This window comes from Anabas testudineus, chromosome 3 (assembly GCF_900324465.2).
Source record: "Anabas testudineus chromosome 3, fAnaTes1.2, whole genome shotgun sequence".
NCBI lineage: Eukaryota > Metazoa > Chordata > Actinopteri > Anabantiformes > Anabantidae > Anabas > Anabas testudineus.
The window spans coordinates 918964-934677 of NC_046612.1; the positions used below are offsets into that span (position 1 = coordinate 918964).

A 15714-nucleotide genomic window follows, 5' to 3' on the forward strand; every position below is an offset into this window, starting at 1 on the left:
CCAGATTAGACTGACAGAGACCTGAAATATGAAGGCTGCACAAACAAGCCGTGGTCCTCGAGCTGGTGAACAACAACAACAACAAGGTGAAGAACTCACGGTTAAAACTAAATTACACAACAACAGGGTCAGAGGATCTACTGAAACATGTTCAGAGGAATCCTCTTATTTTCTCAGACGAGTTCAGTTCACACAAACATCGTGGACAAGTTCACCAGACAGCAGCTTCGAAAGCTGTGACGGGTCTAACAGCAGAAATATCTGCTCCGCATTCACCAGCTGGTCTCTAGAGGCTGTTTAGAGCTACTCACTGAAAACAGCTGCTTCCTGCTGAAATGATGTAATGAGAGCAGCAAGAGTGAAACACGACAGTAGAGTTGTGTCTGAACAATGAGCTGCAATGAAACAGCTCATGAAAGATTCAGCTGATAATTCTCTGTATGGATGGATTACCGGCAGGCCTACTGCCGAATGGCCTTACTGGTCACTTCCTGTTTGAAGGAAGAGCTGCTGGATAGTGTACTGGTAAGAGCGACCCCTCAATGTGGTCCACCTCCAGTAGGGGTCCAAGACCTCCTTACACTTGCGCTGCCTTTGCCTTGTACCTTGTAAGTCGCTTTGAATAAAAGTGTAAAAAGATCAAATGAAGACAGACGACGACTGAAAAGCTCAAAAATACCAAACGACCAAAAATAGGAAACGATGCAAACAGCCAGAAACAATGGTACAGTACCAGAAGCAGAAACAACACAAACCAAGGAGGCGAAGACGGTTTACCACGAAATTCCTGTTGATCAGAGCTATGTTCACACTAAAAGCTCTCATGTCTGGAGGGGTCCTGCTTAGTCTGTGTTGTTTGAGATCAGCATTTCAGATCGACTCTGATGCGCCGCTGGACTGAGCAGCAGTTGTTTGGGTTCGGAGGGATTGGAGAGTCGAGTGTTGTCGCAATGTTGAAATGGGATTGAAGCTTCGGTCCTGTTGGACGACAAGGCTGCAGCAGCTTCATCAGTGTGGGTCTAATCAAAGGCAAAGTAGAAACTGGACATCTGTACAACACAGAGGCAACAGAAACCTCCTCCTGTCTGAAAAGTCAGGAGAGACTGAGAGTTACTGCTCAGCTTGAATCTAAAACTACAGGAGCTGCACTGCAGCAGCCACATCAGCATGAAATCGTTTTATTTTGTTATTCTGGTTTGTTTCACTACTTTGATTTGCCTGTGTTTGTGTTCTCGCCTTACTTACGATCCTATAATTTTTTCTGCAGCACTTTATTTTCCATCCCGTGCTCACGGGTCTGAGCCGTGCTGTTTGTGGTGTTTGTTGCAGCCTCTTAGCTGTGAGCATATTGCAGCAGCTCCAGGTTAAAGCTGTTAATGTGGTCCTGAAGCGGATTAGCTGCAAATGAGGTTAAGTCCAGCGTCAGCGAAACAGAGGATTGGAGCTCAGGTGCTCCAGGTACCTGAGCCAGATTGTAGACCTGACAACCCAGGCTTGGTTCCATGGTTCTGTCCTGTTAGACTGAACTTACGTGCTCACGGCACTGAGTTCATCAAATGGGTTTTGTCTGGTTTATCCTTTCCTTCCCTACTTTCTAGTTTCCTGTCTCCTTGTCTTGCTGCTTATCACCTGCTTTCTACTTTTTATGGATTGCAAAATGAAGATCTAGCTGCTCATGGACTAGTTTTTCTTCACCACATTCGAGTTCTGAACTTAATGTTGAGTTAAAGTTGGTTTGGTTCTTTGCAGGTGTGGAAGTGAAAGAACTCAGGTTTCATGGTCAGTGGTGCAGCACTGCCCTCTGCTGGACGAGTGTGGGCTGGAACATCAGTCCACCACAAGAGTTACAGAGGTTCATCAAGCAGCTTTATCATGTGGCCTCTGGACCAGAGCCTCTGAAATGAATAGTCAGTGTGGACAAAAACAGACATTAAAGAATGTAATGAACTAAAAAAAAACAAGTAAAACTCAGCTCAGTGATCCCACGATGATGGAATGAACTACCAAACTCTGCACGTTCAGCCACCTCACTTTAATATTTAAAAACCTGCAGAAAACAGAACTCTTCTACATCTTAAAAAAACAAAACCCTTTCTACTCTCTTGTACTTGCATCTCATGAAACAGAAACACTTCTTTAATAGCACTTTGTTTTATTGTTTTTCTCCTTGACTTGGACTTTTGCCTTGTTCCTCACTTGTAAATCGCTTTGGATAAAAGTGTCTGATAAATGACTGAATGTAAAACAGAGACAAAATGGTCAGAAAGACACAACAGGACGACAAACAGATGAAAACAAATGAAAAGAGAATAGAGACACAAACCAAAGTGCAGTTCCTCCCAGACTGACGGGGATCTTCAACAGATTTGTTCATGTGAGCTGAGCCACTGTCATGAGAAGCAGATGATGATTCACAGGACGATGACAAGAGGAAAAGACGCTTCACTCCTCTAAAAACATGCCTACACTAGATGCAATGGAGGGAGCTGATAAGTTCTGTATTTGGGCCTAAGCTGATTTACTTGTCACCCTCTGGTACCAGCTGAACTAACTGGTCAGACTAACATCATTACTGAAGCCACTTGTGCCCACATCTTCCATCCAACCAGAACCACCCCCCCGTTTGGCCCCGGGACGCTGGAGTTTCTCCTCAGTCCAGATTTTATCAGCTTTGTCAGTATCTATGATGATTTACAGTGCGTTGCCATGGAAACACACTTTTTCCAGATTTTATTCACATGAGGGCATCATGAACTCCAGCTCACATTCCTCTGGATTACACCATCAGTAAGAGAAACTCATGTGAGACGTTTGAGTTTAAGTGGTATCATATACGGAGTGGTCTCATCTCTGTATTTGATTTAGACCCAGTGGTCACTCCCTAAATGTGGAGCTGAATGTTCACTGCCTTTCTCCAGCAGCAGAGGAAAAAGCCACTGACTTTTCTCGTTACTTGAGGAAGATGAACATCCACGGTGACTTCAAGCTTTCAAAACAGCCCATTATCAGGTCGTGCTGCTAGTGAAGGTAAAAACAAAAGAGGTTTCCGCTGCCTTCTAACACGGCTTGTTCTTTGTCCGCTGTAGTTTCCTCTTTAAGTCAAAGAGTTGTGTTACATAACAAAGGAAAGAATGCAGAGGCCGTCTGATCAGAGCCTCAGGTTCATATTGTGCAGGTTCCTGACTCTTCACTTCACTGAATCCACAATCACTTCATACAAACATACTGTAAGAGAAAGATTCAGCATCTTCAAGTCTGACGTCTGCAGGAAAAGTTTTAAACAGTCCAGATGTGAAGATGTTTATTTTAAGCATGACTCGACATTAAAGCTGCAGAGCCCCTCAGGTTTTACAATAAATAGGAAGCTACAGAACAGTCAAGCTGAAATGACAAATGATCAGCGTCCGTTTGGAAAATCCTCTTCTCTCAACTCTCTGCATTAGTACATAGTAGTAATTAGTAAAATCAAATCTGCAACACACGTTCAGCATACGTGGACAAATTGAATCCATTCACAAATTTGCAGAAATCAGAGCAAGTTCCTTGACTCACCACTGAAAGACTTTTATTTTGAAGCCTGCTTGATGGAGCTGCAGGGAGTCTGTGAGGAAGAGTTTGAGTTTATGAAACTCGGCCAAAGGTGTGTTGGACACTTTCCAACAGCTGGATCTGATTGGCTGAGCCCTGGCTTCCTGTTTTGTTCTGAGACTAGAGAACAGCAACACTTTCTCTTCTGTTGATATTTACAGTAAACTTGTGTTTGTCTACGCTAAAAGACATTTGAAGGATGAAATCTGGGGTTAGAGCTTCAAAAGCAGGTGGGGTGAGACTAGAGGAGGTGGTTTCACTACTGGTGAATATTTCTCTAGACAGTGAGTGATAACGTGGGTGTGGAGTGGGTGGAGGGGTCATTAAGGGACAGCAATGTTAGGTCATTAATTAAGCCCCACTTGTGCTCACAGCCTCAGGTAAGTGCTCAGGTGAATCACTGCAGGAAGTGACCTCGTTGGGCAAGGTGGGCGTGACCCAGTGTTCGGGATCATCTCTGGCGATCATCCCTGACATCTGCAACACAGGTGGACACACGGAGGCAGTGATAAACAATGAGTTTCCAGTTTCACAATCCCATTTTTTAATTTAAAACTGTTTAATTGACCAAATGTGTTTCTGTCCCTCCAGCTTTAGTAAAACTCTCTGAAGCTTGAAGTTGAATCTTGTCTCGTCCCCGTGTTCACACAGACACAAAGGTGCTTCTAGTAGAGCTGAACGAGCTGAAAGTTTTCCTGTAAGTGACAATATGAAAGTTAACTAGTGCTGAGTGGTGGAGGCTAGAAAAGAATGAGAAGAGCAGAGATGGGAAATCTATAAGATGCCCTTTTCTTGTATTCAGAGTGTAACAACACATTTTGGCAAGTTTTAAATTTAATTAATTTAAAATGCGAGAGGACAGAACAGCTGGGGACACTGTTCAGTGTGAACAGGAGGAGCAGGGGATCAAACCCCTGAACCTGTGATTAGTGGACAACCCGCTCTGCTTCTGCTCCACAGCCACTCAAACAAACAGGAGTCTGAATTCCAGTATCTGTACCTTTCTCGTGTTTCAGGAGTTTTTTCAAAATTGGTACAAATGTCCGTTAGATTTTGGCAGTCAAAGGTCAAAGGTCAATGTCACTGGGACCAGTTCCATGTCATTGTCAGCTGCTTACAGGATGTTTTCTGTGAATAATCACAGCTCGAGCTCCTCGGTGTGTCTGCCCACGTGATAACAACGCGCCAGTTCCCGGTCTGGTTTGGAGCCAGTTCTTCCCAATTTAACTTGCAAAGAACCAAGAAAACTGGTCCAGCTCTTCGCTGGTCTGGGAGCTGGATTATTAATGTTGTAGTTAAGAGCTGTTTAACTTCAGTGCAGCTGATAGAATTAAAGCAGAACTCCGTGAGTCCAGCAGTGTCTGGATGAGTCGGGAGTCACTGTGGTGTTAGTGATGCTCCGAACGCAGAGACCTAATAACGTGGCTCTGTGGTGGATCTGTGGAAAAGCAAACCGGGTCTTAGAAGGTTCCCAAGTTGAACCCACTGTGAACCAGCACTAGACCCAGTCCAGAACTAGCACCTAGTTTGTGTTGGTTGAAAATTGGGCAACAGATATTCCCATGGAGATGAGAGTCCTGGTCTCCACGCAGACCTACGGTACGGTGGTAACCACTTCATCATGCAGTATTACCTACATGTAGTAGAAACATCAGTACTGTTGCTATGGATACCTAGAGTTTATTATACTTTGAGGTGTGACCTGTCAGCCAATCAGAAACACGCACTGTCTCTGACCTTGGGATAAGACAGAGAGCAGGCACGGCCTATGTGAGGAATTTCTGAGTTCAGTGTGTTGTGCAAAAGTGTTACACACTGAGTCACTGAGATAGGGCGGAGAGAAGAGTGTGTGTGTGTGTGTGTGTGTGTGTGTGTGTGTGTCAGCTGCTATTTAAACACCACACCCGTCTTGTCCTGGATCATAACGGAGCTGCTGCTGCTGCTTGCTGCCTCACTGCTGCTGCTTCTCTGAAGGTAAGAGGACATGAAGCAACACCTACAGCTGCTTGTTTTACTGAGAGGAACTAAGAGAAACTGCTTTTTGAACACTTCAGCTAAAAGAAACGTCTGTGGAACGAACCAGTGAGTCTGCTAAGGATCGATTTAAAGCTGGAATCCATCTCTGGAGAATCGTCCTAAATGTTTCAGATGTGATAACGTGCTGGCAGTCTCTGGGTGTGGCTGGGTAAAGTCTCCCAGCAGACCCACCGTGCTCTCTGCCTGTGTAATTAGCAGAGTATCGTGTTCATGTCATCTACTGAGGGAGGATCACAGAGAGGTGATGGAGCGCTGCACTCGTTATCTGGAGCTTTATTGGACTCCACAGGGACAGAATCAGTCTGAAGTTTCTTTCTTATCTTCTTCAGTTCTTCGGTCAGCTGCAGGTCCTGGAACTCAGTCAGAGATAATAAAGACAATAATCACATGGTGTTAAATCAATAAATCATTCATTATGCAGAATGACCTCCTGTTAGAGGCTTTTATTTTTCATTGTGAAGACTGCTGGACAGAGAAGAGAGTCGATTCACTGAGGGAGGTTTTGTTAGCTGCCTTAAACACCAACTTACATAACTCTTAATTACTGCAGGCACACGGGCAACTAGCTTTACAACAGACTTCATGTAAACCTTCAAAATAAGAGTCTCATGTGACCCACAGACCAGAAGTGCTGGGATTTTAGTTCAGAGAAGTTGAATCAGTGGTAAAAATGGACTTCTGCATCATCTGTTGGCCCTGTTCAGGGGCCTGAGCCCTGAGTTTGGAACCGCGGACTAAACTGTAAATAAAACATTACTGAAACTTTGTTGACTCAGGATTAATACTGAAACTTACTACTACTAATATTATACGGTACAATTCTACTTTTGGTTGTGCTTAGACTCTCACAGAACTTGGTCAAGGTTAGAGAAAGAGTCTAACACTCGTCTAACCTTAACCAAAGAGCTTCTGTTGCCTAAACCACAATCTGGACTCTGGAGTCGAACTCCTCCAGACTCGCTCAGCGTTAGATGTCGAGCAAAAATACTTCAGAACATTGTCCAAGCAGCGATTATGTTATGAAGATGTAATCACACACAGGAAGGTCTCGTCACATTAGTACTAGTGTCAGTATTTCACAACACATAAAAGCAAATTAGTGCAGAAGAACTTTTCTTGTTGTCAGATTCTTCTCAGTCAGTACTTTAATCTGTTATTTTAAGTTTTCTGCACTTTTACTTGTAGTGGAGAAGTTTCCCATTGGAGTTCTTAAAAATATGCTTAAAAATAAAAAGTTGTTGCACATTTAAAAGTGCATCATTCCTCCTGAAATCACAGCAAACAGACAAATGATTGTTGGACTGTTTGTGGCGCCTGTTGCTAAGTGAAGCAGCACTGACCCACACACACTTCCTGTTAACGTTTCGTAAGAGGATCAATGGTCAGACAGATTCCACTGTGACTCAAGCGAGGTAAATGTGCACAACTTCACTGTTTACAGCTCACTAATCATTTTACAACTCATCGCAGCATCTGTAGAGTTATTTCTTTTGAAGTTGGACTCATGTTGCATTAGGGGCTTCTCACGTCTTCACAGTTTTGTTTGCACTGTGATCTAAGATCCTTATCTGCAGCCTCTCCTGCAGACACACCCTGTAGCACGTCCCAGTCAATAAATCAAACACACCTATCTAAAGTGTTTACAGCCTGATGGACCCCGCTGGACTCTGAGTCTGGCTCCTGCAGCTCTTTCTATCAGTGCACAGTGTCAGTAGGTTTGTGTCCATTCTTTGTGTTCAGCTGCAGGAGGTTTAAAAATGCTGCAGCAAAAAGAAGCTTGAAATGATGTCTGCCAGAAATTTAGCAAGTAGTGACAACCATTCTTAAAAAGCTGCATACCGACTGAATAAAGTACACACACATATATATTAATATATGATTATTAAGTATGTCTATCGGTTTGGGCTCTGAGAAGCTGCAATGGGCGAATTATTAAATATGAAAATGATCCCTCGATATGCTGAATCAGTCCTTACAGCGACCTGTGTTTCCCACTAATCTGTGACTAACAGAAGAGTCACGGTTTGTTTCAACTGCTCTAACCGTCTGTGTCTCTGCAGGTGAACTCATCATGGCGCTGGTGGCTGAGTTTCTGGGTCAGCTGACGCTGTCCTATGGAGGGGTGAGTCAGCTGCAGAGGAATCACTGCAAACATCCTTTTATATTTATCAGGATAATGAATGGATGGGTAAGGAGTTCTGGTTACAGGACTGCACCTCAGTGGCCGCTCACAGCAGACAGACTGTCTCGATCTGCACAGTTCAGTCCCACTCAGCTGTAGTTAGTGTTGGGCCACACGCTGAACTGTGGACATGCGGGAAGTTAGAGTCAACATCCGAACATATGATACATAGAAGTTAGAAAGAAAATCAGCCCTGATCCAAGTGTGGTACAATAACGTGCTGAGCAGTAAAAATCATCAGTGTAGTGTAGTTTTACATCAGCATGTTTGGCTTCTACTACGACCTCTGTGTGAAAAATCAAAGATCCCACTAAACGCTGAAACAGGTCATGAAACCTTTATTAAGATAAAGAAATAAAAAAACATTTAGTTCAAACAGATAGAAATTAATGAAATGCTGCAGACTGGATCGACCTGAGAAGAACAGCAACATTAAACCAGACTAAAACTCTGAATCCAGGAAATGGGTAGAGGGGGTCAACAGGGGTCCAACAACAAATCTCAGCCTCTCAGGATGTAAATCCACCCATTGAAAAAACAGGCCCTAGTTTTTCATATTTGCAGTTTTGTGTGCTAAAGTTTCTTCTCTGTGTCCTCTGAAGGAGGAAGAACCCAAATACCCCACTGTGGTGGCGGCACGAGACTTCGATCCTGCTAAAGACGCTGCCAGGATCGAGACGGCCATCAAAACTAAAGGTGAGAGAGTCCAACAACACAACATGTGTTAACTGTCAGCAGACTTTTCCATCAGCATAATTTACTGGACAACAGCCATGGAAAGAACAGTCGGAGAGTCTGGATTAGAGTTGAACTTAAGTCTTCGATACAGCTGGGTAGAAAACATCTGGTCACCTTTAAGACTGATCAGAACGTCCACTGTTAGGAAAGAGTGTCACAAAAGCTTTTGTGTGAGCTCAGAGTCATACAGTGTTATGAACAGATAAACATGAGCTCATCAGTGTTTCAGTGTGTAGCTTGTACAGTATCTTTTTGTCCTCAAATCACAACAAACACAGATTTCTGTTTTTTGGGTGGATTTGTCGCCACCTGCTGAAAATATTAACATACTCTGGTGTCTCAAACACCTTTTCTCTGTTGCCACCACCAAGGAAAAGATAAGAAATTAAATATAAATTATAAATATTAAATTACTGTGTGTTTAGGTCTGCTGAGGGACAAAAACTATTTTAGCTTCTAGGAAACTCAGACTGATCTGAAGTGTTTTTACTTGTGTATTACTATGACTTCTATCTGCATGGTTGATGCTGCTGTCTGCAGGGCTGGAATCGCCTACCTGGTTAAATAAAAGAACCATTTGTTTGTTTTGTAGCTGTATCTGGACACTGCAGCCTCTGAGGGACGTTAGAAAAGCTTTAAAAGCTTTAATCCTGTTTTTATAGGAGCTCTGGTTTGTGAAGCACACTCCTGCACAGCCTCTCTGAGCAGATTCTATTTTCCACCAGGCAGATTTGATCCTGTTACCGTCAGATATCACATCACTAACTGGCTTCTCTCCACGTATGACCCGTTCAAGCCATAACAGCATGTTGTTATGTAAGTGGGAGCTGAGTGAAGTTGGAGGAAATCTTCTGCAGTTGGCACTTAATGCCCTGCAGATAAGCTCTAGAACAACGCAGAGAGCTCCCCTATCTGAAACGGTGGAACGGGAACCGAACCTGTGAATGAGGCTCGTGCAGCTCGGACTCGGACTGTGTTTGTGTATGTGTGTGGAGCTGCAGCGTTTTCCAGCAGCTGTGACTCGACTTCCTGTGTGTGAGCTGCAGTAAAAGCAGGACGTCCCTCAGCAGAACGAAGAGTTTCCACCGACCACGAAACAAAGAAACAGCTGCTGATGATTCGAGGACTCGTGTGATTGGGTGTCTCAGAACAGCTGAGAACATTTTCTCAGTTCACTGAAGACAAAAACACTGATTTCATTTATTGTCATGGAACAAACAACATGGAGACAAAACCATTACAGGAAACTAAATATTTGACCTGGACTCGTCGTCAGCTGTTTTAGGATCAGATGATTCAAGTCGTTATTAAACATTAATCACTTTTAGTTCATTCTGGCAGCTGATAAGAATTCATATTAATATCCAGTAAAACATATTATATGGTTGTGATATATAGAAAAAGTACATACACAGTGCAGCTATGTTCTCAGATATAGAATAAAAAAGATCAGACCCCCCGATTACCTCTGACTGTGTTGAAGACTTCATTACCTGTTCCCCGCAGGTGTCGATGAGCAGACCATCATCGACATCCTGACCAGACGAAGCTGTGACCAGAGGAGAGAAATCACCTTTGAATACGAACGGATAGCCAAGAAGGTGAAACTTGAATCTGCTTTCATCCACAAAACAAAACGCTCAGTGACATGAGTTTAATCCAAACAGTCACTAATATCTGCAAAATACCAAAGCAGCAAATCTAGTGATGTGGGGACAACTGGAAATCCCAGAGTCAGAGCTTCTCCTGCTCTTTATTCTCCAAACGAGATCAGAAATTAAGGGGTTTATTAGGAGTTGTTTCGTACTCTATAAGTAATCGATCTCACGGTCTTAACGTGTCTTTGAATAATTATTTTACATGTGGAACTATAGAGTACTGCAGTAGTGATAGTAGTGCAGCAGGGTGTAAAATATCTTGGATCCTATGAAATACTATGCGATACTATAAGATGTTCTTCTTATATATGGTAGTGACCCTGTCTGTGTTCCAAATGTCTGGACATTTTCAGGACCTGACCACGGCCCTGAAGGGGGCCCTGTCAGGCTCTCTGGAGGCTCTGATTTTGGGTCTGATGAGGAGCACCGCTCAGTTTGATGCCGCCGAGCTCAATGCCTCCATAAAGGTTCAAAATGTCTTTTTCTGTGACTGGAACAAAACGTGCCACTGATTTCACTGTACACCAAACACGTGAGCCGTTAGATATGTTGGACGTGATCTATCTACTTGACCCTTGAACATGTGTGTGCAGGGACTGGGAACCGATGAGGAGACGCTCATCGAGATCCTCTGCTCCAGAAGCAACAAAGAACTGGTGGAGATCAAGAAGGTTTATAAAGACAGTAAGAAACCCAAAACCCTGATCCACAGTGATCGATGAAGGGGAAACACACATGAATATATCTAAAACCAAACAGAACTAATAAGACCAAGAACAAAAACGTCATTTTGATGAAGGTGAATATTTAGAATCAGTGATGAACTAATGAAACCTGAACAACTTTAGACTAAATCCAAAAAACACTCACACCTTATGCTAAGCTAACGTTACCATATTTACTAGCTACTGTTTACAGTTTTACACGGACCAATGTGAGAACGCTGCTGATCTTTGTGTGTGAATTTAAAAACTTTTCAAAGTACTCAACACGTAAAGATGAAGAAAAAGAAACGCTGTAAATCTTCAATTAGCCTGTTAATTACTGGAGGTAACAGCCTCATCTGTAGCTAGTTAGCTCATGTGGCTAACATTAGCGTTATCGCAAGTTCACTTAACTTCAGCTGTGGTTTCTCACAGTGCTGATGTGATTTTATTTCTCTGTGCAGTGTTTAAAAAGGAGCTGGAGAAAGACGTCGCAGGAGACACGTCCGGAGACTTTGCTAAACTGCTGCTGGCTCTGGTTCAGGTAGATCCAGGATATTCATCCCAACACAGCGGAGTTGACTGAACATAAATGTAGTAAAAAGACACCGAGACGTCTTCTCTTTGTGTTTGTTGGTGTTTGTGTAGCTGCAGCAGGATCACATGTGATCTCCAGATTTATGTCATTAACACTTAACGGGACTCTTTTGATCTCCAGACAAAGAGAGATGAACCCTCCAACGTCATCGACTACCAGAAGATCGACGAAGACGCCAGAGTGAGTCCAACCGTTTCGAAGCGGGTTCCTGTGACTGTGGGATTTCTGTTTAGTGGTGAACAGTCATTCACGAACATTCTTCTTCTCAGTCTCTGTACGAAGCCGGAGTGAGGAGGAAGGGAACCGACGTGGCCACCTGGATCACCATCTTCTCTCAGAGGAGCGTCCCCCACCTGCAGAGAGGTGGAGCAATCACTGATTCAAATATGAACTCATTGTTAAATCTCTCCGTCTTTAGGTTGGATGCTAGTTTTTCATGATTCCTATCTGAAGTCTATTTAAGATCAGTTCCAGTGTTTCATAAGGTCCCAACTTGTTAACGAGTGCTCAGGTCGACTGCTGACCTGTTTTCACACCAACATCTTCTTCCTACTACAGACTCTTCATTTGTTCTTGTATGTCATAGTGTTTGAGAGGTATAAGAGCTACAGCCCCTACGACATGAAGGAGAGCATCAGGAAGGAGGTGAAGGGAGATCTGGAGAAGTCCTTCCTCACTCTGGGTACGTTCAGAAACTCCTCAGTACCAAACAGGAGGCTTTTAAAGGACTATTCCGCTGTGATGCCTGAACACACGTACAGTACGCAACTCACAGGTGAACTAAATGTTGCTGTGTCGTCTCTTCGCAGTCGAGTGCTTCGAAAACAAGCAGTTGTACTTCGCCAACAGACTCAGCGAAGCCATGAAGGTAGAGTTTTATCAGCCGTGATAAAAAGCACACGCTCCGGGTCAGGCTGTGAGCTGCGTTTCTTTTCTGTGCAGAGTAAAGGGGCCAAGGAGAAGGTGCTGACCAGGATCATAGTCTCTCGCTGTGAAGTCGATCTGATGAAGATCAGAACAGAGTTCAAGAGGCAGCACAAGAGGTCGCTGTACCAGACCATCGCTGTGAGTACCCACCTGTTTCTGTAAAATCCCACACAAGCAAACCCCAGTGAACACCACAGAGAGGCGTTCAAGACAGCTGGAAAATAATACATTGTACTGTTGGAGTGAATCTGACCTGGAAAGACTTTCTTACTCTATTTCACCAATTTTTAAGATACATTTGAAATAAAATATAGAATCTGAAGAACCTTAAATAATAGTAAAAGTATTAGATTTATTTGTTTGACTTTTATTTGTATTTAATGGTAAAAATCACACATCCGTCTCTTTTTAAGTAACATATGAGGATTGAAGGAACACACAACATGAATCAACTCAAATGTCCGATATATTTATTTTATTTATTTTTCTTTTATTTAAGTATTTTTCACTTATTGATGTACTGTACATATGTGTATAACTGAAAGTACTTAAAATGATCAGTTTTTTTAATTAATTAACATAATTAATTAAATTATTTTACATAGTAATTAAGTACATATCTGATGTATGTATGAAATTTTAGAAGACAGAAATGTAAAGTACAATTTGTACAACATTAAATTAGTACTTAGCTGCAGTGCTTTAGTAAATGTGTTTAGTTACTCGCTGCTGATAATATGTGTGTACTTCTACTTCACTAGGATTTAAGAGAGTATTTTTTTTACATTGCTGTTTTGGTGATTGGACTTGAATAAAACATCAGAATTCTTCCTCCAACACTGATGATAATAATAATTCATATTCTTGACACTGGTTTTCAGGAGCACACTAAAGGAGACTACCAGAAGGCTCTGCTCAGTCTCTGTGGAGGAGACGACTGAAACCTATTTGCACTCAGTTTCCCAGAAGGCCGCTGGGTTTGAAGTGTCAGCTGACTGCACATCTTTCAGTATTAGAGCCCGTGTTGTTTTTATAATCACACAGGTTATGTCGCTTCTGTCTCTCTGAGCAGTTTCTGAAATAAAAAACTACTTTTCACCTGTTTGTGTTTGTTTGATCAAATGACCACCAGAGGGCGACAGAGACGCAGCACAGAATGAAGACTCACCTTGTTCAGGTGTCTAATCTGAACAGGTGTGTATCAGTAAAATCAATGATTTACCAGCTCAGTGTGTAAGCACTGGCTACAGGCACATGGATAGTAATGGCTAGTAGAAATATAAAACGTAGCTTCAGCTACAGTCCCTGGAGTATACGCAGGATCATGTAGTAAAGGTAAAAGTATTCATTATGCAGAATGTCTTCATTATTCTATTATTTGATTACAGATTGACAGAATTAATCAAAATTATATAATGACAATTATTCAAATCTTATTCTGTAATATTATTTATTATTATTATTATTGTAATTTTAATCAGAATCTGCAAAGCAACGAGTAGCTACAGGTGTCAGATAAATGAAGTAGTGTACCAGAATGAAGTACAGTTTGAGTACATGTACTGTTATTTACCAGCTACAGACTGGGTAATCCAGTTACAGACTGAGATCCCTGAATAGAGCATAGATGTAATAATTAAATATAAATCTGTAACACAAACTCAAAAATATGTGTGTGAGAGAAAAATACAAACAACTATGAATGAAGAACTTTTTTCTCTCTGCAGAAGACAGCGGGAGGTAAATAAATAAATAAATACATAAATAAATAATGGAGGTGAGTGATGCATGATGAAGTCTGGACATACAGTACTCAGAGTCTCACATACAGTACATTTCTTTTTTAAATAATATCTAAGCATGAAGGCATAAACACACAACATGAAGCCTGAAAAACATTTTAGTTTATTTAGTTTATTTTGTTTTAAAGATTTATTTTTTAGATTTACTGCTGAAAACAGTTAATGTTTAGTCACAGTACTGATGAGGTATATCTGTGGATCCTGGCCTTAAATTTTGTAAAGCAACTTAATTTAATGGAGTCAAACACATGTACTTCACTTAAGCACTGTATGTGAGTAAATGAACTTAGTTACTCTGCACCACTGGTCTTTGTCATGAACTGATTATTAAATGTAAAAAACATATTTTTCAGTTTGGTTCTGCAGAGCATCAGTTTCCTCCTGAGGTTGAACCTTCAGTGTTTGTTGCATCAAAGTATGTGATGGAAAAATATTGATTATTAATGAGTCCCCAGCAGAGTCCCATAGACACATATTTGTGATGTGTAATCTCCCATTAATTCATAGTTTGATCATTAAATCCAGTAGAAGTCAGATTCAAAGATTCCTCTGCTGCAGCTTCAGGTTGTTTTTCCTGTAATCGTTCGTATGTTTTGTACTGTTTGTTTGCTGCTAATTTTTTAATTAAAGATGCTAATTTTACCTCCAGCATCACTTGTTAATTTACATTTCTGCTGCACAAAAACACATTCTGCTGTTTAGACAGAAGGGGGGGGGGGAAGCAACTGAACAACAAAATGTGAAATTTAATTTGTTCTGTGATCTCTAGTTTACATATTTTTAGGATCCAGAAATAAAGAAATAAATTAACTTAAATTAACTGATTAATTAAAATAGTTATAATATGTATAATAATACAAATTAAAATAAATAAATAAATAAATATATATATATACAAACTTAAAGCTGCGACCGATTGAACACAGTGATGCCACCAAGTAACCGTCTACTGTAACAAACATTTATTCCAGATCACGTGTTGCAGTGACACTGCTCAGATTTATCATCATTTAGTCATAACGTTGATGAGAACATTAGCCTATTGTGCAGCTTTTATGTTTATCACCAATAAAAGATTAAATACGGTGCGCAGAGAAAAGCGTTTTGTAAGGTGAAGACAGATTTATGACTGGACAGATTCATCTGATGGTCATAAAGAGGCTGCACTATCATCTTTCTGTCCTTCCTGTGATGATGCAAAGCATGCTGGGATGGCACTGGGCAGCCTCATGGGCATTCGTCAACAGTCGGGTGGAAGGTGGATCTGAAACTGACCAATCAGATCACTAGCAATCCAAAGTGACTTTTTCATCTCACGTGTTTGTGTTGGTTAAAGTCTGTTTACAGCTGTTACCGTGACAACAGTGTGGGACCACAGAAGAGGAGTACTTTTATCAAGTACTTCGTATTAAAAGTACTTTTACTTGAGTACTGGTTTTGTGGTGACGTCACGTCCAGACACTGACCTGGATCAGACTCT

At 41.7% G+C, this 15714-nt stretch overlaps 1 protein-coding gene across 1 annotated transcript; it reads left to right on the forward strand.

The window, feature by feature from the left end:
- Window positions 1–5474: 5474 nt before the first annotated feature.
- Window positions 5475–13534, forward strand: LOC113174946 (annexin A2-A-like). The gene is made up of 13 exons (XM_026379164.1): window positions 5475–5562; window positions 7686–7747; window positions 8410–8503; window positions 10052–10146; window positions 10557–10670; window positions 10797–10887; window positions 11372–11451; window positions 11626–11685; window positions 11775–11868; window positions 12092–12187; window positions 12315–12373; window positions 12448–12570; window positions 13314–13534. Exons 2-13 carry the CDS (start codon window positions 7697–7699, stop codon window positions 13371–13373), a joined length of 1017 nt encoding a protein of 338 aa, XP_026234949.1. The 5' UTR covers window positions 5475–5562; window positions 7686–7696; the 3' UTR covers window positions 13374–13534.
- Window positions 13535–15714: the final 2180 nt, after the last annotated feature.